The sequence below is a fragment of the Salvia miltiorrhiza genome, chromosome 4, assembly GCF_028751815.1.
Source record: "Salvia miltiorrhiza cultivar Shanhuang (shh) chromosome 4, IMPLAD_Smil_shh, whole genome shotgun sequence".
Lineage (NCBI taxonomy): Eukaryota > Viridiplantae > Streptophyta > Magnoliopsida > Lamiales > Lamiaceae > Salvia > Salvia miltiorrhiza.
Genome location: NC_080390.1, coordinates 453,389 through 474,936, shown reverse-complemented (window position 1 = coordinate 474,936; position 21,548 = coordinate 453,389). Strand labels below are relative to the sequence as shown.

Genomic DNA, 21,548 nt, shown 5'->3' with positions numbered 1-21,548 from the left:
AAAGAAACAAAAAATTCTACTTATTTCACATGTAATCAACATTTTGCATGTGATTGATCCCATATATGAGATCAGTTATTTAAATTTCTGCTTTTTTTATATATTTTTTTTCTCTATCTTATTTATATTTTGCCACAATTTATCTTTTCACCTTAAAAATAAAACTTATAATAATAATTAATAAAGATTTTATGATCTAATGGGTAAGTTGTTAGTTCACGAGTGAAGAGATTTTAGGTTCGATTACTAGTTGAAGTATTTTTTTATTTTTTTTTATAAAAACTTATGATATTTTTTCATAAAACCAAATGAGATTGAGCTAACGTAATTAAGACATTGGCACAGCACGGACAGATGTATATATAAAGAAATCTTTTTATAAATATATAATCAGAACAAATGATGGAATATATTGGGTTATTAACAAATAATATATCTTGCGAAATATTTGTTTAAACTCCACTGCTATAATTTTACTATAGTGATTCATCAAACTTATATAACCCAATTAAACGAGTTAATTTTTTTAGGGGAAAACAGTTAATTAAATTTTACTTTAGAGAGAGAGAGAAGAAAAAAAAAAAAAAAAAAAGACTCTGTATCAACTAGAACTGCAAAGATAGCAATATACACAGGTATAACTGAATCGTGTCACAAGAGATTATAGTTTTCTCAACATCTACTTGAAAAAACATCGAAGCATTCTGTGCGCAGTCGAAGCCTATCAATGTTACCCTCCCTCGGAAAATTTCGAGCAGCATTCGCCGTCTCAGTTCAACCACAGCTTAGGGCCGCTCAGTTCACGATCTGCGGCAGAGCCGTGGCTAGCAAGCTTCTGAATCCGCGAAGAGAATTCCTCAGCCTAGCAACGGACACAAGTTAACGAACGATCTAATAATATACAGTATAAACCAAAGATGTAAAACACGGTCAGCCAAGTGAAGAAGAGGCTGACCTTCTCATCAATCCACATCAACGAACTAAGCTGATTGTTTAATATGCGAACAACAACATCAAGGGGAGTCATTCCGTCTGTTGCTTCAAGCTCTCCACCCTAGTGCAGAATCATTATTTATATATTCAAAAGATAAAAAGGAAAATAGAATTAATTAAGGCACCTACTTGACTGGCATTAAGACTGTTTATAATCGACTTGATCTGTTCTGTCATCTGCTCCAATCCCCGCTCTATCACTTCAGCCTGCTCGTACCTGACATCAGAAAGATAGAAAATAGCATTGAAAATCGGGGAAAAAAGAACATCAAAGAGTCATGCTAGTTGCTAGCTCTAAAACCAGACCAGTTGCCACCACTGCTAAATCAAACTAAACCAAGCCCTCCATTGGAAGTCCTCAATAGACATAGGATAACACCATAAGGGGGAACGAGAAAGGGTCGGCAGAGGAAAATCTGGGCTTACATTGCATCTCTAGTTGATGCAGCATCATCATCAAGAAGCATTCCACGCTCCTCTTTATACAGTCGCTCAGCTTCCTCCTCCATGCTTTGCAGGGCCTTGTCAACCTGACAAGCACATGAGAAAAACAAAAATTTCTTGATGATGCTCAGTTAGAAATCAAACTTAACAAGCGGGCAGCAAGTTTTAACTTTATTAGAACTGAAATCCCCCCAATGAATCATTCTGAGCCAGTTATACACTTCATACATCATTCTTATGAACTAAAATCTGCAGCTCTAAGTGTATTATAAGAGCATGATGAGCATCCACACCCCAAGAGCCCCTTTGGGAGCTCTAAGAAGGTGGGCCCCACTTAAGAGCCCCTCCACACACAAGGGCTCTAAATTTTTTTATTTCCATTTCTCCAATTAAAAAAAATATTGAATTTTAAATAAAAAATGTCATTAAATTTAAATTTAGCCACTCCTCTGATTAATAAATCAAAGGCCCAGCTTTAAAACCCATTTGTTCTCTCTCTCTACATACAAGACGCACACACACAACGCAGACACACATCTCTCTCTCTCTCTCTCTCTCTCTCTCTCTCTCTCTCTCTCTCTCTCTCCCCCCCTCTCCCTCTCTGCGTCGCGCACACAGACGGCGCCTCCTACACCACCGGCGGCTTCTCCTTCACCTCCAGTTGCAGCAGCTGCCCCACTGCCACCACCTTCATCTCCCTCTAGCATCTCTCTCACTCACGCCATCTCTCTTTGTCCAGTGCCAAAATCACACACACAGCAACAAACAGCCCCTCTCTCTCTCCTCTTTTTTTTTAAAAAAAAATCAACGCGTGCAAACACGCGCCTTCAGGCCGCCACTCGAGCCAGCGGGCGCAGCATTGCCACTGGGCTCTAAGGATGCCGGTTCGAGACAGAAAATAGGGCCCCAGTGTGGGTGCTCTAAAACAAAATAATGTCATTTACAATGAAGATCCAACTACTGATAGAAGCTTCTCCTATTTGTTCACCTATAAGCAATACCAAATTCTTTCCTTCAAATTTTTCCATTTAACCCCAGATATACACTTATCATGACGGAACATTACATAAAGCGGACTATGCAGTTTCAAGAATTACAAACTAAGATTAGATACCTCATCTTGATGAGTTTCAATTAGCTCCAGCTGCCGCTCCAAACTACCTTGCGTTTCAACTACTTTTGCAACTTCACTCTGAGTGAATTTTAAGAATAATAATTAGTGAGAACCACCAAACTAAATATAGGGCTGATAAGTAAATGCTGATGCAATGCAATATCTACACAGAATTTTTGAATTTTAAGCATCGGACACAAGAAAATTATGCTTGAAGTGGAGTAAATTCATTCAAAAGTGCCCGTTCAACTTTTATATACTTCCATTGAAGACAGCTAAGTATTCATGGTTTTAAACTCCATGTTTCATCCATGGTTTATAGCATACCCCCTCAAAGAATAAAATGTTTGCGCCGTAAAAACAAAAGAGAGAAAAAGAAAAATGACAGAGCCTTCCGAAGGATTTGATTGAGTCATAACAAATTCTCATAGTTTCCTGATACAGGTGGAGCCACTGTACATGAATTGATGCCAACTAAAAAAGTCATCCAAAGTCAATAAACTATAAATATTTAATAAATACTCCATATGTAGATATGTGATGATTGATCTGAAAATCTAAAACCAGGCACAAAATATGCGTCCACCACCCAAGCAACATAAAGAAATAGCACGTTTCTTTATCATGGCATTGGCAAGTAATTGAATACCTCAAGCCCAAGAAGAATATCACGATTCTGCAGAATCCTGCGATCCCACTCAGCTATAGCATTAGCTTGTTTCCTAAACTTCCCAGTACGCTCCTGAAGTTCCCCATTCCATTCTTTAATGATCTGCAACAGACTCAGCATGAGAATTGAAGTACAGGATTAGGAACACAAAATACAGATGTGGTAACAGTAGAGGATAGGTCAAACAGAGTGTTGCTAACAATCATTACCTCCTCAACTGTTTTCCCAGTGATTTCAGATGGTAACTTTGGTGTAGAAGTTGGTGCCGCACTGGTGACTGGAGCAGTCCTACAGGACAAGCATTACAACACAGAAATCAGTGTGATAAACTTCAAATGTTTATGATGCATAATGCTAAATTGGGCTTAATGTGACAGAGAAAGACACGTTTAATGCTAGTAACTGCCTGCTCCACTCTAGTGCTGAAATACAATACAGTGAATCTATGCAAACTAGCACAGTGCTTTCAGTCCTTAGTTACTTGACGATAATAAGATGAAAACAAATGACAACATTTTCGCCAAAGAACCCACCAACTCAGGAAATTGAACTAATATCTTTGTATTGAAAGAATAACCAAAATGAACTTGAACAATAGGGAGATGTACAGACCCACTACTGGAAGCTGCAACAAGGATAGATGATGTCTGAGCAGCAGAACTGGTACTTGAGCTCACTGCCGTTGTTGAGCTTGCAGCTGAAACACCTGCATACATTTCGAAATTGCCATAATATCAGCCATCCAATGATGAAAATTCTGTTGTTCTAAAAAAAATGATGAAAATACTGTTACAATGTAATGAGAAAGTAATTAAAGTGCATAGGTTATCTAGTAAATTGGCCAACGTCTAGTATACAAATTGCGAGACAAGCCACAGAGTGAGGACTTCTGGAACCCGAGACTCTGGAAGAATTTTTTTCATTCTTCAGTTATGTATGGTTGGATCATTTCTTTGTGGATTTCTATAAGAAACTTTTGTAGATGCATACTTTGGTATCATATTGAACTAAAAGAGCATTCCTCCAAGAATTTCCTTTTTCGGGATGTACATTGACCATCCAATAAGAAGGGTTTTTTTTGGTAAGTATCATGATCATCCATTAACAAGGATTTCCATTTTGCATATCAACATTATGAGAGAAATCAAAATATTCACATGACATGACTAGATAATAAATACAAAAATCTAAACATTTTTTTTAATATCATAAGAATATAGAGATGATTATGCAAAAATTATGTTGACCTAGTGGTAGTGTGGTTAATGCCTGAGGCCAAAGGTTTCGGGTTCGAGTCCAGCATCATGCGGTCTTTTAAAATAGGGAGAAGTAGTAAATAGCCCCTATCATATAACCCCTAGGGAGGTAAATATACTGGGGGGTTTATATGATAGGGGGTTATTACTACTTCTCCCTTTAAAATATTTGTTTCTTTTTAGGAGCTGTCCAGTCATTCAAACAGATGGAATCCCATTTGATTCATGTTCATCATCACATAAATCAAGGAATTAAAATTTGGTTTCATATCCACATAGTGGCATTTCACATGACAATGATGGGACACTCTATCAAGAGTATTCTATAAGTTCATGGTTCAAATAAAAATATGTCAAAAATTTCTACCTGTTAAAGATCATCAAGGTCAAAGACCCACTAATCATGTGTGATAAGTAGTCTATCATGAGAAACATATCTAAGTACACAGTAATTCTGGGTGATGCTTTCTTAAATTTATTTTGTTAACCGGAGGATAATTATGTTGTGTTAAATGAGTACAACATACTAACAAAAATAGCCAACAGCTTCAGGTAGATAAAATAAGAAGGCAAAACTGAAAGGCGTAAGAGAAAGAAAACCCCACCGAAAGAAGGCAGCGCCACGCTTGATTGTGCTTGTGAGGCTCCAGTTCCGGGTGTTTTCAAAGATAATGAGAAAGAACTTGCGCTTCCAGAGGATGATGCAGGCGTACTAGTTGTGCCGAAACCTGTAAACCCTGAAGTTGGAGCAGATGCACTGGTCCCCGGTGCAGACACGGTCAATGATGGAAACGTCAAACCAGGACTTGCACTGGCACTAGCAGAAGACACACTTAATGCGGAAGGAGCTGAAGCACTGGTTGTGGTAGTAGTTGTGACAGTTGAAAAGAGAGGTGACTGATTTTTTGAGGCCGAAGCACTTGAAAGAGAGGGTGCCGAAGCAAATGAAAAACCAGGTGAAGAAGATAGAGACGTTGTGGCTGATGCTGAGGAGGCAGAGCTAGTGGTGCTCTTCAAAAACGAAATGCCAGAAGAAGTGGTGCCAGAAGCTGTATTAAATGAAAATGCAGGAGCCGACGTGGCCGATGATGCGGGAAGAGAAAGTCCAGGCGCAGCAGAAACTGAAGCCGAAGCACTGGGGAACGAGAACCCGGGTGCTGAAGCAGCTGAACTTGAAACGGAGAATGCTGAAGTGGGAAACGAAAATCCAGAAGTAGGTGAAGCTGAACTTGAAGAAGTGGTTGACGGCGCCACAACAAATGGCGAAGCAGAGGACGATCCGAATAAGTTGGAAGAACCAAAAAGACCAGGACTTGAACCAGAATTTGCCCCAAACAAGGATGTAGAATTGCCTCCTGTAGAAGCTGGGGCTGAGGATCCAAATACGCCTGCAGGCGCAGAACTCACCCCAAACTGTGGTGTGGACGGCGCTGAAGTCGACGAGCCAAATTGCCCTGCGTTCAGGGCCAGGCCCGACCCAAATGCTGGTGCACTGGCGGCTGTGGTTAATCCAAAAGGACTAGGTGTTGAACTTGCCCCTGACCCAGCTGTGGTTGATCCGAAAAGATTAGGTGTTGCACTCGCCACTGACCCAGCTGTGGTTGATCCAAAAGGGTTAGGTGTTGCACTCGCCCCTGACCCAAAAAGTGAGCCGGTGTTGCTCGCAGAAGCTGCGGAAGAAGAAGAATTGCCAAATAGACTGGGAGTTGGAGCACCGGAGCCGAAAAGGTTGGATCCGGGCGCAGGGGATCCAAAGGCCGATTGGGCGCCAAACGGAGATGAGGAAGGCGGGGGAGTTGTTGGAGCGGGGTTCGAAGCCGCAGAACCGAATGCGTTAGCTGTTTGGCCTGTACCTGAAGACGAGGATCCGAAAATGCCAGGAGTCGGAGCTCCGCCGGGAGTTGATCCAAAAATGTTGGCCGCGGCCGAAGAGGATGAGCCGAATGGCGAGGAACCGCCGAACGGAGATGAGCCGGTTCCCGACCCAAAGCCAAACGAATTCGCGGAGCTAGGGTTGGAGGCAAAGCCAAAAGACGGTGTGGAGGAGGACGTCGGTGCGGAGCCAAAACCAAATAAAGGTGTGGATGAGGCTCCGGAAGCGACGCCAAAAGAAGGTGAGGCGGCGGAGGCCGGTGTGGTTCCGGAGGCAATGCCGAAGGAAGGTGCGGAGGAGGCGGAGCCAGTACTGGAGAAGCCGAATGAGAATCCTGTGCCAGCCATTGCGGTGAACGTGAAACCTACGCAGATTGGCGGAGATGGGTTTTGCGTGAGGGGGAAATGAGGGTTTTGAAATCTATATAACAAATTTTGACAGTTTTTTTCTCCAAAATTTTAACTAAACGCGATTTCAACAACAATTTCAAAATTCTAGATGTGATTTCAACAACAATATTACTCATAAACAGTGCGAGTTGGAGACGACAGAGAGCAGTGAGCGGTTTGTGGCAGCTTGAGTGAAGAAAAATGAGAGAAGGGTTTGGGATGGGCCTATTTTGAAAATGAGTGGAAGAGTGGACTGTTTTCAATTAGGGTGATTTTAAACACAGCCCCCAATTTTCTCACTATAGCCTTCTATTAAAAAAAATAATAAAATTAATTATAAATTTACTATTATACCCTTATAGCTTTTATTTTAAATTTATGATAAATTATAAATAAAAGTTAATTTAAAAATATAACACGTATAATCATTATTTATATAACCCAACTCAAATTCTAAGTAAATAATTCATTCATATAGCCTCCAACTCATTTAAGAATATCAACGAACATGAATGCTTTTTCTTTTTTCCAGAGTACCAACTACCATCCATTGGTCTTCATTTCACCCAACAGAGATTAATCTCTTCTTCTTCTTCCGTTAGGCCACGAGATCTCTTTTCTCTCTTTCTCTTTCTCTTTCTCTAACAGATCTGGATTTTTTTTTTCGGTACTGTTTTTTCATCATGTTATGCAGATCAAATTTCTACCATGTTGAAATTCTGAAAATCCCCAATAGTATCCATCCCAATTATAACTGCCGGAGTCGAGAAGCATTCGATTTCCCAGCACCAGCAGCTTCTCGAATGAGGTATGCTCTGTGTTTCTCGGGTCTTGGAGAGGTTATCGCGCAGTTTTAGTTGTGGAAATAGAGCACAAATCTCAGAAATTCCACTTCCCTTGTTTCTAGGGTTTATCCTTTTCTCGCAAATCCTCCATTCACGAAAGCTATAATATTCATCCATAGTCAATTTGTCACTGCTTTAATTTTATAATTTTCTCTTCATTTGGGCGGTTGATCGGGAATTGATGGCGGCGGAGTGGCACCACTTCCTTCAATCGGTGTTGTAGGGAGTCATCTTCTCGTATCTGCTAGCGAAGCTATTCTTGTTGGGAGTAATCTTCTCGTACTTGCTAGCGAAGCTATTCTGGGTTATATTCGCCTTCCGCGACGAGAATCTGAGGATCACGCGCGCTGATTCCCCCGAACCTGAAGTTGAAGTGAGAGCAGCTGATTCTTCGGCTCGGAATTCGGATGAGAATGAGCCGTTGATCCGCGGAGGTGCGGTATCGGGGAATGAAAGCGTGGTGATGAGTGATCATAGTGATAGTGATGATGATTGGGAGGGTGTTGAGAGCACCGAATTGGATGAGATCTTCAGTGCCGCCACTGCGTTTGTTGCGGCCATGCCGACAGGGCGACGATGAAGGTGTCGAATGATGCCCAGCTACAGCTTTATAGCTTGTACATAAGATTGCGACTGAGGGACCGTGTTCGGCTCCCCAACCTATTGCCTTGAAAATGACAGCTAATATGAAAATCAGCGTGGGTCGTTTAGTACGATTGGTGCGCTGGAAGGAGCACACTATCTGGCAACAGGGGAGCTCTTGAGCCTCAGCGAGCAGCATCTTGTGGATTGCAATCATGAGGTTTGTCTAATTGAGTTCTGCAAAAGTAAATAAATATTTGTATTGATTTAGTAAATCTTTTCCACTTTTAATGATCTTCATTTTATTGAATTGGTATATCTGTTGATGATCTTTCTCACTATTCAGTGCTTCCGTTAGTTACCATTGTTAAGGAGTCGAGGCAATAAGTTTGTTGTTGTTATTTGAACTCAAGTCAATAAGCGATGTCGTTACATGAGATGATTTGATATGCACGTTAGTAGTGAACTTTACCATCATGGGATAGTGAAGTATGAGAAGTTGTCATTTCATCGGTGTCAAATTCGTGCAAGATGTTTTTCATCTTGTTTTTAATCCACTGAATATGTGTTTTGGTGAATCAAGTTCTTTCTCCATCTCAATCTTTTGTGCTTGACTTCTATAATGTCTTTAGGAACTTTTACTATTGGAAACTTGTTTAGAATAAGCAACAGAATATCAAATTATATACATTTTAGTTTGTGCAGTTAATTGTAAATATGTAGACTTTGCGTTATTATAATTTGAACTTTGAATAATGGGAGCCCTATATACATTGATTTTAAAATACTTTGAATTTAAGGTCTTGATATTTGAACTAGTTTCAGTTAAGGGATTTTTTATCTTTAAGAAACTAGTAGATTGTATAAGATCAGTCTCGCCTACTCTTATGCAGTATGTTTCTTGAAGATGTTTAGGAGCATGTTTTGTATTAATTATGTATGTTTTAGAGTTTATGGAGGTGAAAAGTAATATAACAGCTCTCTGATCTGAGATACCTTAAATAATTTTGATTTTCAAAAAAATCTCTATTCAGCCAAATGGTCAAACTTGCTTCTATAAGGTCTATGTTTCTCTCTGTTACATTTTCAGATCTGGATGTGAAGGAAATTAAGATCGAAGCAAATACGGTTGGAAAATATGATAGTATTCACATGCATTGATTGTTATAGGTCATATTCACTAGTCCACATATTTAGATTCAGTTATGAGTTTTTATTCTGTATAGGTCTATAACACTTATGATTATCTTGGTATAACCTTAGTTTATCTTATGCATATCATCGATGATATCGAGCATCATCCTTCCCATCCAATTTCTCTAAACAAATAGAAAGTTTAATCTCTCATAGAAACTGTTATGTTCTTGCAGGAATTTCTTGAAGGTTATAAATCCCCTATATGGAGATGAAGCTGATTCACTGGAGTTGCGTATCGCAGATGCAACTTATGCGACTGAAGATGCTATCAAATCTCATATTGTGGGCATGGTTCAGCTGAGCAGGTCGAAAGAAACCAAAGATACTATGGAATCTCATATTGTGGGGAAGGTCCAGCTGAGCAGATCCAAAGAAGCCCTGCTTCTTCAACAGTTTTCGAGAACCAAAAACAATGCAAAAAGTTCATTCTCTTATGTGCACAGTTTATGGCTAAAAATCTGAATTAGCTTTGCATTTGACAATATACTCTTTAGAACATTGCTTGATGGTCAACCTGTTATAACTACAAACCTTATATATGTAGAATATCATTTAGTGAATTCACAAAATCATATGTTATATAACTACAAATCGTGTAGTTATAATTCATTAACCATAAAGAGTATTGAAACAATAGATATATAATTTAATTAACCATAAAGAGTATTAAAACAATTCATCCAACAAAAATATAAACATATTATGGATCATCTAAGTTGATGATCTTTTCACAACCAGAATTTGACTCTATTGGTAACAGTGCTTTAAATTCATTGATGCGATCTAAAAAAGGGATATCCCACCCTGCTGCAGATTCAAGCCGACAGTATCTCCAATTAGGCACAATAGGAGGTATCGGTGCAACATTATCCAACAAAACCTACAAAAATATTAAAACAATCGTAATTAATAGAATAAATATGAGAATATTTTATTTAAGAAAAAGACGTGAAAAATACCTGTACAAAATGACTGCCATTCACAAATCCAATCGCTATTATCTTACATTGTGGCGGCGGCGGCGAGCTGGACCGTAAAGGAAGATATGTGCAGCTTTGTTGTTTAGAAATAGAAATGAATACCACATTATATCTTGTGGCAACCAAATGACCCATATCCGGTAAAGACATCCAATTTTCATATGGGGCTGGAATCGTAAAATAAGATAAAGCTTTCAACAACTGAGCAACAAGTTCTCCTGATCCATAGAACTTGGTATAATAAGATCGATGATGACACAACTCTTCAACTAAGTCTTCTCGAACTTTTAACCAACAATCCTCCCCAAAACCAAGCTGACCAGCAATTGCACGAAAACCACAATGTCCATCTGCTTCGACATCAAGTATACCACGAATATGTGGTTGTATATAGAACGGAAAAGAATTCAAATAACGCATATGACGGTTGGGTCTTCTTACAGTTTGTTTCTTTGGCTTTTTAATGGTAACCGGTTTTTCACTAAGTTCAGCCTCAACAACTTCAAAGTATGAGGGATCACGACGAGTTGAACCAAATTTTTTTAACAAAGGACGGCCTTTTGTTTTACATTTTTCCAATGGTGGAGTAAGAAATGTTGTGGCCGGATTGCCAAGATCTCTTAACTTTCTCTTCAGTGTCAACTTTCCTATTTCGTCAGACGCATGAAAACGTGACCATATAGTTTTCATTTCATCATCAATGCTCACTTCAAATAAATCACAACTAGGCTGAGATTTTTCTAAGTTCAACTTCAACCAATGAGGATGAATTTTTGAAATGGAAATGGGACAAAGATTCCTCTGACACTCAGCAATCTCATGCGCACAAGGCAATCCATGTGTACTTTTGATAATGCACTTGCATAATGTAATGTCAACTCCTACATTGTTTGCTCTTTTTGACTCATCAAGAATCTCATTTAGCGCCTTCCTAGAAATCAATCCCCGTAAGTCTCTAAATAACGTAGGCTTGAAATTATGTTCAACCACATTCAAACTTTGCTCAAACGAAGCTCTGATTTGAGTGTGTTGCAACTCAATTAAGGAGTTAATTGTGTTCCATGAACTATCAAAATCACCTTGAGATGAACCCAACCATCTTTTCAACGTTGCATGTGCGCTCTCAGCTCTACACCAAAATAAAAAAAATAATAATAAATATATATAATATAGTTCATTCATAGCTTATAATAAATATTAACATTAAATTAAAACAAAACATACCTATTTGTTGTTAAATTTCCGAAGTGCATAACTCTGTCTGTCCAAGCTGCTACAAATCTTTCTTTATAAGGTATCAACCAAGTATCTTTGATATATTTCAAAATTCGCGGATAATCTTTATAATCATTATCAAGAGACTCCAAATTTTGAGCATAGTCATTTTCAGATGACGAAAGCACGAGTACACCCCAAGCTAACATAAAAGCCTCATACTTTTTTTTGCGTCGAAATATTTTCCTTGAATGAGCAAGCACATTTTTCATGATATGCCATCTACATAAAAGATTTGTTGCTTCTGGAAACACTCTTTTAATAGGATTCATCAACGCCAAATCTCTGTCAGTTAGAATTACCTTAGGCAATATATTTGATGGCATTAGACCTTTCAACTTCTCCATAGCCCATGTATAGTTCTCTTCACGCTCTGCCTCCATGTAGACAAATGCTATGGTAAAAGTGAGATCTGTACACGTCACACCAACTATCTCTAGCAATGGGAGACCGTATCTATTAGTTTTATAAGTACAATCCATAATCAACACCGATGGAAATGCATGCAATATATCCACGGATGAAGGATGTGCCCAAAACAAGTCTCTAATACAGTCAGTCAAATAATTACTCCTGTGCCATTCCACATATTTGCACTCATACAACTTTTTCATAAGTTGTTGCATTTGTGATCTGCCTGTTTTTTCAACAATTTTATGTCTATGACGAGCATTGTATATCGTCCTCATTGTAGACACATTTTCTTTATTTTTTTCCTTTATGGCTAGAAGTATGTTTCTTGGCCGTATCATATTCTTCGTCATGTCAATCAACATAGTCTCTTCTTCTTTACTTAATCTTCCCGCAAATGAGTGACCCTCAAGTTGTTCTGCTGGTGGATGATTATGAGATCCACATATAACTTTCACACCCCAATCATCGTCCTTTTTTAATTTCACTCCTTGCAACATAAATGGGCAACCAATCTTTTTTGTACCAGTCCCAGTACGAGACATACCCTCTATCTCGCTCATATTCTTAGGAAGCTTATATATCCCACTACGCTCACAACCAAGTCTTAATCTAGCTTTCCTTCCACCATTTTGAGATTGAGAAGATAAGATTATGATAACATATCCTAATTTCTTTCCAATTTCTCTTGCCCATGCAACTAACTCTTCTTTACTGTTGAAAACCTGTAATATAAAATTAATTTATTTGTTATACATATACTAGTAGATCAAACATATTTATTTTCTAACTAAAACTTTAACTTACCGTGTCAGTAGAAAAAATACTAGCGGAATCCAAATGCCTTTTTTTATCTTCAAAAATAGTGTCCTGAAACTCATAAATGTATTATACATTAAAACATAAGTACCAGAACATTTTAACATACAACAAGGAATAATTGTGGAGATTTGTGATACAAGACAAACAAGAATATTTTTGGATTTACACGTGCTCATAGCTTCTCTTCCCTATTCTTTGTGTTGGCAGTTTTTCAAGTACCAATATTTCTTGTTTTCTCTTTACAAACTTATATTGATCTAATTTCAAATATATAATCGTAACAGGAAACTTTTAGAAGAAGAAAAAAAAAGATAATAAGCAAAGTAAAATCCACCAATAGTAACATGGAACTTTTAGATACACAGTTAATTAAAAAAAACATAATTAATGGCATACGAATTAAATAAAAATGTCTAAAAAGTAAATGCTGCAAAGTGCAAACTTTGACTCTGTTCAGAATTTCTTTACAAGGAGGACACCCCCTATAGGCCTGCCTATATACAACAACAATGTCATCTATATACATTATGCATAGATCACGTGAAACTTAAGATTATTCACTCAAAAAAAAAAAAAAGACTAAATCTTTCGTTGCCCTTACCATCCAATTTTTGAAAACAAATTAAGATAACAAAAGGTTTCGCCAGCCTTGCTCCATCAACTAGAATATACACGCAAAGCAAATTAAAGTAAAATCACACACTTCTGTTCTTATATTTCAATCAATCCCAACGCAAATATCAAAAACTTAATAACTAGAAATCCAAATCAAGAATACCTTTCTGATTCAAATTCACAAAAAATATATACTAAATTCATTAGGGAAGAAAATTTTATACATACCTTCAAAATATGACTGTTTTCGTTTTCATAACTCTCATTTAAATTTTGCATCTTAAAAGCAAAATATCTTCAAACCCCAAGAAAAATAAATTGAAGATGATATTGAACTTTGTTCTTCCTTATGTTGATGTTTTTCTTCTTCCTGCGCGTCTGCTTATTCTCGTCTGCTTCTCTGTTCTCTGCGTCTGTTATCTTACGTGTTTAATTAAAATTTTGAGTTGGGGGCTATACTGATAGAGTTATTAGGGTTATTTATAAGTATTTTTAAGATTAGAATCCAGATGGAGGTTATACGTGATTTATCTGTTAAAAGATTGTACACATTATTCTTCTTTTAAATTAACTTTTATTTATAATTTATCATAAATTTAAAATAAAAGCTATAAGGGTATAATAGTAAAACTATAATTAATTTTATTATTTTTTTTAATAGGGGGCTATAGTGAGAAAATTGGGGGCTGTGTTTAAAATCACCCTTTCAATTAACTCATAATTAATGGACTAATATTACTAAAACAAACTGGGCCCAAATTAACTAAAATAATCAAAATTTTAGCTTTCTTAAGTTACATGAAAATTTAGCAAATATATGAATAATAACATTAATAATATAAAAGTTACATGATTTAAAATATAATTATATAAATTAATGATTAAAAAAATTTGTGATATCTCTTTGATCCATTTTACCATGATACCATATTACCATGAGCCCAAGCCCATCTTCTTATCCAATTAGAGCGTCCACACAGCCTTTTGAGGGGGTCTTAGAATGGACTTTTTATATTCGGTTTCTCTAACTTTATTTTTAATTTAAATAATTTTTATAATTAAAATTAAATATTAAATTAAATAAAAAATAAATCCTAGATTAAATAAAAAATAAAATAATAATAAAAATAAAATGCACCATCTTCATCGTTTATAAATTGCCGCAATCAGTTTTTGATGAAACTTCAACTCGACCGGAGTCATTTGCAAGACGTATCCTTACCCATGGGGATGGAGTCGGCAAAATCCTGTTGCGTTTGGAATAAAATATTAATGACTTTTACGATGTTTTCTATGGTCACCACAGCTCTTTTACGATGTCTTCTTCCCCTTCTCTTTGTCCCTTTTGGCCACCTTTTGGCCATATATCTCGTTGTGATACTCGGGTTGCTTGTAGTCGTCGTGCGGCCGCCATTGAATCCCTTTGAACGCTTGGCGGAATGAATGTCGTCATCTGATGGCGTGAATCTTTGAGACTATAGAATACATCAAGTTAAGAAGGATCGAATTTTGCTCATATTCGTGTGTTGGTCAGCGCCCGTCTCCTGACTATTAGGCTCGTCGGTTCGCTGTCCTTCCAACGTTTGAGCTTTAATATGGAATAAGCTAGAAGATTCGTATGTTGAATTGAAGATAGCAAAATCTACATTCTATTACTAGATTTTATAAATTATCTTCTTAAATATCTCTTTAATTTTTTCACATAGGAAATAGTCTTTTTTTCATATTAAATTCTTAACTTTTTTATATGAACTTTGTGAAACTTAAAGTTTTATGTTATTTAAGTTTCCCAATAAAAATCATAATTTTTTTGGCAATTTTTGTTTCTTTTCATCATCATGATCTCAGTAAAATCGTGAATAATTTGTGTTCTTGCAAATTGATTTAGGAATTATAGAAGATCTTATTCATTAAAATAATACTCTTTCCATCTCACTCTAATAGGCTCACTTCTTTTGGGCACGAAAATTAAAAAAATTACTTTCTAGGAGGAAAATGGTGTGATCCACATCGATTATGTATACTTTTCTTACTCAAAATGGAAAACGAGCCCATTCTTATGGGACGTCCCAAAAAGAAAAACGAACCTACTAGAGTGGGACGGAGGGAGTAAAAAAGAGAATAAGAGTTTTTGTTAAAAGAATGAATAATTGATTAAACTTCATTCCTAGGTTATTGAGAATATTGAATGCCATGGGAGATGGGAGGAGGAATTACTATAATCTCATGTCCATGAAATTGGACATATCTTTGAGATTGATGATTCATATTTAAAAAAGGGTTAATCGTGTTTTATGTTCCGAACTTTTAGTATTTCTTATAAAATATTCTGAATTTTAATTTTTTTATAAAAAACCTCAAACTTTCGATATTTTCCATAGAATATTTTATTATACAAAATCCAGTGACATAAAACATGACAAAAAAACTCCGAACTTTCAGGCATTTTCCAACAATAGTGATTTTTCAACAATGACGATCTCCAAAATATTTCATCTGCCGAGATAAGTCATCTTTACGTCACTTAATCTTACATAGCATGACATTTTATGGAAAAACTGAAAGTTCGAGTTTTTCAGGAGAAAAACGAAAATTCGGAAATAAAACACTATTAACCCTTACAAATTCACCAACAAAATAAGCTTGTTACAATTACAACACGTGTGATTCCTTATAAAGAAGTTGAAGACTATGCTTTACATGATGATGGCACCATTTTATGGTATTAGACAAGTGGCCCTTTAACAATATAATTAATCTTGTGTGACTTATCTATGCTATAGCCTATAATATAGATTCTAACACAGTCTACTTTCACATTTATCATCATATTTGAATTGGATTAATGATGCAGTCCCACACAATCAAGAGACGGCGACGACACTCGGCAGTTGGTAGAAGGCGTTAACGTTGTGCATACATGATTTGGAGCCCAAAATCCATGAAATCCAAGAGGAAAATTCAAGTGCCTAGGGACTTCAAATCTTGCAATTACACCATTTTTCTTACCAATCAATTTAGCATCCAAAATAACAAAATAACATCTCTGCGTAGATACTGCATACTGCAAAAAGTAAACAAAGTCAATGTCAATGCTACTTAGTAAGTAAGGCAACTATTTTATGACGATGTTGTAAAAATAGGTCAATTTTTTCCAGACTTATAAAAATAGACCAAATATTTTAAATTTCAGCATTCGTGAGCCACATTTGAATCCAATTGAGCAAGTTTAGGTCACATTTGGGCCTAAATATGACCTATAGATGCCGAATTGGGGTTAAATGTGGCCCCAAAATGCTAAAATTTAAAATAATTTGACTTAGCGAACACAAAATTTTTTAAAACTCTAATTAACGAGGTTGATTTTGATGCTACTCACTTCTACTACAAGAAGAAAGCCGTCGTCTTCGGCCTGGGCTTCGGCTTTTGGTATGAAGACCGGCTCGCCGATGAATCTACGGCGCGAGGTAGACCATGTGTGCGTGGCTTTGGTGGCGGTGTTCATCTTCACCACCGTGTCGAATGGGAAATGCGGCAACGCTCGCCGTGAACCGGAGGAGGTAGCTGCGTAGATGTACATGTTTCGAGCGCCGGAATATTCCTGATTTATTACCGGAAAGTCTGAAGGTTTGCTCCACTCACTCAGCCTATCTACGCTGCAGTCTTGGCAATTTCCATCCACGTCCAATTTTATACTAACCTGCATTATAAATAGAGAGAGAAATTTTTTTTGACGAACAAGTCAATAATTTTTATAAACAAACATTTTAATTTGGAGTTCGAATCCTGAAAATGACGATAATTAAATTAAATTAAATACCTTGACTAGTTGAGGCAGCAAGGTTTCTTGGCCTTGTTTCAAGTTCATCATGGAAGGGTCTAATTTACCACTCTGCCAATCATATCCTGCAAATATATATATATAAATAATTAAACCAACTAAAACAAATACCTAGAGCATTAATTAATTGTGTTTTGGATGAAAATGAAATTAATTACCAAACATTTTCTGAAAATTGAACCATTGGTAGGAACAAGTACTAGCTTGGATTTGAATGTGAAGAACTCCATTCACATATTTCTCCTCGAAAGCATTCCCAACGTGAAGCACCCACATCTGTGAAGGTGCTTCAATTGGGACTCTCCAATCCCTTGATTTCGTTTTCGAGTCTTCAAATCTTGGAAGCACATAAATTGGACACGTGGTCTTACTTGGGTTTACCGACAACGCTGATATCATCGGAGAAAATCCACATAATGCTGTCATTGAACCTGCATGCAACGACGTCCCAATATAAATATCTCATTCATTTTTTGGTAATTAATGCAGTCTTTCTCTAAACCTAATATTTAAATAATTTTCACCAATCCATTTGATCTTTTGATCTATTTTCTGTACATTTCTTAATCTCCGTGTCCAAAAGCTATGGGACATTTATATTGGACGGATGGAGTATTACATAATTTTCAAATAGGTTGGTGTTGAGTTCTTACATTATTGATTTTGGGGATATTATTTTGTCTTCATTGTGAGGGATCCTTATATGCTTTAGCATGATTCCAAGAAAGTAACATGTTTGCCTTTTTTGTCATTTTATGTAAGAATCCAGATTTTGTTGGAAGTTAAAGAATACATAGCATGCATGCTTGGTTATTCTATAGATGTTTACTTATTTAATTACTTCGCCTAATTTAAATTAAAAGGAAGAAAGAGATATATATATATATATATATATATATATAGGGTTGGGTTCCGGTGGATCCCTATGCTTATAATAGATCCGTAGATCCAAATCTAGACCACACATTTATGACATGTGGCGCATCAAGATGGTGACACGTGGCAAGGCATTTCAACGCAAAATCTGGAGATGGGTAAAATTGGAATGTAATTTTCGAAATTCAAAAAAAAAAAAATTATATTTTCTCAAAATAGGTATATTTTAGATGCATAAAGTTTCATACGAGAATGCATGAACTTTCATATAAAAATGCATAAAGTTTCATATAAATATGCATAAGATTTCACCCCACCCCCACACCCCAGAACACCACCCCACCCCAGAACCCCACCCCCACCCACCCCCCCACCCCCCAAAAAAAAAAAGATTTTTTATTTTTTTAAAAACTGATTTTCTGACCACTGACCCACCCCTACCCCCACCCCCCACCCACCCACCCACCCACTCCCCCACCAAAATTTTTATTTTTTTTATTTTTTTATTTTCTCAAAAACTGATTTTCTGACCACTGACCCCCCCCCCCCCACCCACCCACCCTCCCCCCCAATTTTTTTTTTAAAATCAGTTTTTAAAAAAATAAAAAAATAAAAAACTTTTTTGGGGGGGTGGGGGGATGGGGTGTGGGTCGGTGGGGGTGGGCCAGCAATTAGAAAATCAGTTTTTGAAAAAAAAAAAAAATTGGGGGGGGGGGGGGTGGGGGTGGGGGGTGGGTGGGGTGGGGGGGCAGGGGGCAGGGGCAGGGGTGGGGTGGCGAAACTACCAGATTTATTAAAATGAAATGCATTTTTTGTATAATTTAATGCATTTTTATGTTAAAACTTTATGCATTTTTGTTTGATTTTATATGCATGTGAAACATGCATATTTTTGGGGGTGGTAATGGGGAGGGTTGGGGGGTGGTGTGGGCTGGATTGGGGGGTGGTATGGGGTGGGGTGGTGAAAATACCAAAACTGGAAAAATTAAATGCATTTTTCTGTTCAAAGTTATGCATTTCATGTGAAAACTTTATGCATCTTTGTGTGAAACTATATGCATCTAAAATATATCTATTTTGAGAAAATCTAAAAAAATATATATTTTTTTTAATTATTAAATCCAAAAATTACATTCCAATTTTACCCCTCCAGATTTTGCCTTGGAATCCTTGCCACGTGTCACCATCTTGATGCGCCACATGTCATAAATGTGTGGTCAAGATTTGGATCTAAGGATCTATTATAAGCATTGAGATCTATATGATCTCATTCCTATATATATATATATATATATATATATATATATATATATACATACCTGCAACGTCTAACTTGATTCTGTTTCCAAATCTATTATATAATAGGATTAAGCCTTAACCTATGTGGCATATGTAAAAGCTCACCATTTCAAAATTTACCATATATAATCTTCATCATTTATTAATTAATTAACTATTACATTCCATATAAAGATTCATTAATCATAATAAATATAATTAATAATAAATGTTTATATATAATAATATTAACATTACATATAATATAAATTAATAAATTTTATTATTTATTTTTTCTAGATAAAAATTAGATTTACATGTCTGATAAGAAAAAAAATTATAATCTATATACGATAAATTATTTTAATTGAATGTTAGTGATTAGATGTATATTTGTTATATATTTCTCAATAGCGTACATATTATATGTATATGTTGCAATATATTATATTGTATGAATATATATATATATATATATATATATAATATTTATATTCTTAATTTTCAATAAAATTAATTTTAAATTAAGTTTGAATTGAGACATGCACGTATATGTAAATTATAAACGGGTCTGCTCATTGATTTACATGTTTGCATAATAAGGCACAAATTCTATAAACTGATTACTTTAAAACAAAATCTTATTTTATGTCTATCAAAATAATTAAAATTTTATTTTTATTTTTTATAAAATAAATCCATACATTTTATTTATACAGGAAAGAAAAATATATTCTTCATTTTTGCAAACTTTATTTGTTTATGTTCGTCCAACAACAATAATAATAATAATAATAATAATAATAATAATAATAATAATAATAATAATAATAATAATAATAATAATAATAATAATAATATATTTAATTTAATTTAATTTGAAAAAATAAATTGGTTTGATAAAGTAAATTATTTCTTCAATTTAATTTGATTAAAAAATAATATATTTTGTATAAAATTTTAAAAATAAAATTTGGATTCAACATAGATTTTTTATGAAAATCTATCAATTAAATTACTAAATAAATTAATACAATTTGAATCTCGTGTCAATTTTCTTAAGCTACACATGAGATGATTTTCAAAACTTAGTTATGGTCTTTCAAACTTCAAACGAGATAATGTTCACGAGTCAATTTTATTCTTTCAATTTTCAGACGGAATGATGCTCGAAACTCAAGATTTGAAGATAATTAATGTTCACGAGTCCATTTTATTCTTTCAAATTTCAAACGAAATGATGCTCGAAACTCAATTATGATATTTCAAGCTCCACATGAAATAATGCACAAAAAATTGTCAAGATTTTTCAAGCTGCATACAAGATGATGTTTAGAAGTTAGTTATGATCTTACAAGCTAAAGATGATAATGATCTTTAAAGCTACACACAAGATAATTCTTGTAACTTAATTGTGGTCATTCAAAGTTTAAATGAGATGATACTTACAAGTTAAATTTATTTTTTTAAACTCCAAACGAGATGATTCTTGGAACTCAATTATAATATTTAGAACTAATAATGCATAAAAGTTTGTCTAGATTTTTTCAAGTTCCATACAAAATGATGTTTACAAGTTAGTTATGATGTTAGAAGCTCCAAATCATACAATCTCACAAGTCAACTTTCATTTTTAAAGCTTCAGATAGTGAGGTTAAAAAAACTTGACGTATAAAAGTTCATTTTTTGTATTTTAAGGTCTAGACGAGATGATACTCAAAAGTCTGATGTTCAAATGTTAGTTGTCGTCTTCCGAAATTTAGATTATGATATGATCCTACAAGGTTCAGACGAGATGATGCTCAGATGAAATAAAATTTTCAATATCGATATATTTTTCAAAATATTACTATTAAATAAAAATCTACATAAAAAGAATATTTATTATTCTAACAAAATGTTAACATTTAATTGAGGAATATGATTCAAATTAATATACTTTCAACTATATTACCTTAAATTAAATAAATTTAAAAATAATTTATATAATAAGTTAAAATAATTTCCCGTCGAATTTCGACGGGTAATACACTAGTAATATGTAATGGGAATCTGTGAAGGCCCAGTCGTGGATCATCAAGTGATCA

At 35.4% G+C, this 21,548-nt stretch overlaps 3 protein-coding genes and 1 pseudogene across 3 annotated transcripts; 1 reads left to right on the top strand and 3 right to left on the bottom strand.

Annotated features, from left to right (window-relative positions):
• Positions 1 to 580: 580 nt before the first annotated feature.
• On the bottom strand, positions 581 to 6,973 carry LOC131021174 (nuclear pore complex protein NUP62-like). The gene is made up of 9 exons (XM_057950264.1): positions 5,083 to 6,973; positions 3,834 to 3,927; positions 3,431 to 3,509; positions 3,201 to 3,323; positions 2,552 to 2,629; positions 1,420 to 1,523; positions 1,123 to 1,210; positions 956 to 1,054; positions 581 to 862 (listed from the first exon to the last, which is right to left on the bottom strand). Exons 1-9 carry the CDS (start codon positions 6,695 to 6,697, stop codon positions 770 to 772), a joined length of 2,373 nt encoding a protein of 790 aa, XP_057806247.1. The 5' UTR covers positions 6,698 to 6,973; the 3' UTR covers positions 581 to 769.
• LOC131021098 (acyl-CoA-binding domain-containing protein 1-like) lies at positions 6,733 to 9,954 on the top strand (annotated as a pseudogene).
• A 109-nt stretch (positions 9,955 to 10,063) lies between these two features.
• Positions 10,064 to 12,592, bottom strand: LOC131021097 (PKS-NRPS hybrid synthetase cheA-like). The gene is made up of 3 exons (XM_057950187.1): positions 11,568 to 12,592; positions 10,323 to 11,472; positions 10,064 to 10,243 (listed from the first exon to the last, which is right to left on the bottom strand). Exons 1-3 carry the CDS (start codon positions 12,590 to 12,592, stop codon positions 10,064 to 10,066), a joined length of 2,355 nt encoding a protein of 784 aa, XP_057806170.1.
• Positions 12,593 to 16,256: 3,664 nt separating this feature from the next.
• LOC131021096 (carotenoid cleavage dioxygenase 7, chloroplastic-like) lies at positions 16,257 to 21,092 on the bottom strand. Its single transcript, XM_057950186.1, has 6 exons — positions 21,079 to 21,092; positions 19,503 to 19,534; positions 17,466 to 17,738; positions 17,287 to 17,372; positions 16,846 to 17,166; positions 16,257 to 16,530 (listed from the first exon to the last, which is right to left on the bottom strand). The coding sequence occupies exons 1-6, from the start codon at positions 21,090 to 21,092 to the stop codon at positions 16,309 to 16,311; spliced, it is 948 nt and encodes a 315-aa protein (XP_057806169.1). The 3' UTR covers positions 16,257 to 16,308.
• Between the last annotated feature and the right edge of the window lie 456 nt (positions 21,093 to 21,548).

Coding starts and splice junctions, on each gene's coding strand:
- LOC131021174 (XM_057950264.1), bottom strand. CDS start 6,697: ATGGCTGGCACAGGATTCTCATTCGGCTTCTCCAGTACTGGCTCCGCC. Junction 3,324..3,430: donor CTGGGAAAACAGTTGAGGAG/GTAATGATTGTT, acceptor AGTCTGTTGCAG/ATCATTAAAGAATGGAATGG. Junction 1,524..2,551: donor TTGAAACTCATCAAGATGAG/GTATCTAATCTT, acceptor TGTGCTTGTCAG/GTTGACAAGGCCCTGCAAAG.
- LOC131021096 (XM_057950186.1), bottom strand. Junction 17,373..17,465: donor CAATTTTCAGAAAATGTTTG/GTAATTAATTTC, acceptor ATATATTTGCAG/GATATGATTGGCAGAGTGGT. Junction 16,531..16,845: donor GCTTTCTTCTTGTAGTAGAA/GTGAGTAGCATC, acceptor TACTTTTTGCAG/TATGCAGTATCTACGCAGAG.
- LOC131021097 (XM_057950187.1), bottom strand. CDS start 12,592: ATGAGCGAGATAGAGGGTATGTCTCGTACTGGGACTGGTACAAAAAAG. Junction 11,473..11,567: donor GGAAATTTAACAACAAATAG/GTATGTTTTGTT, acceptor ATTTTGGTGTAG/AGCTGAGAGCGCACATGCAA. Junction 10,244..10,322: donor ATGGCAGTCATTTTGTACAG/GTATTTTTCACG, acceptor ATATTTTTGTAG/GTTTTGTTGGATAATGTTGC.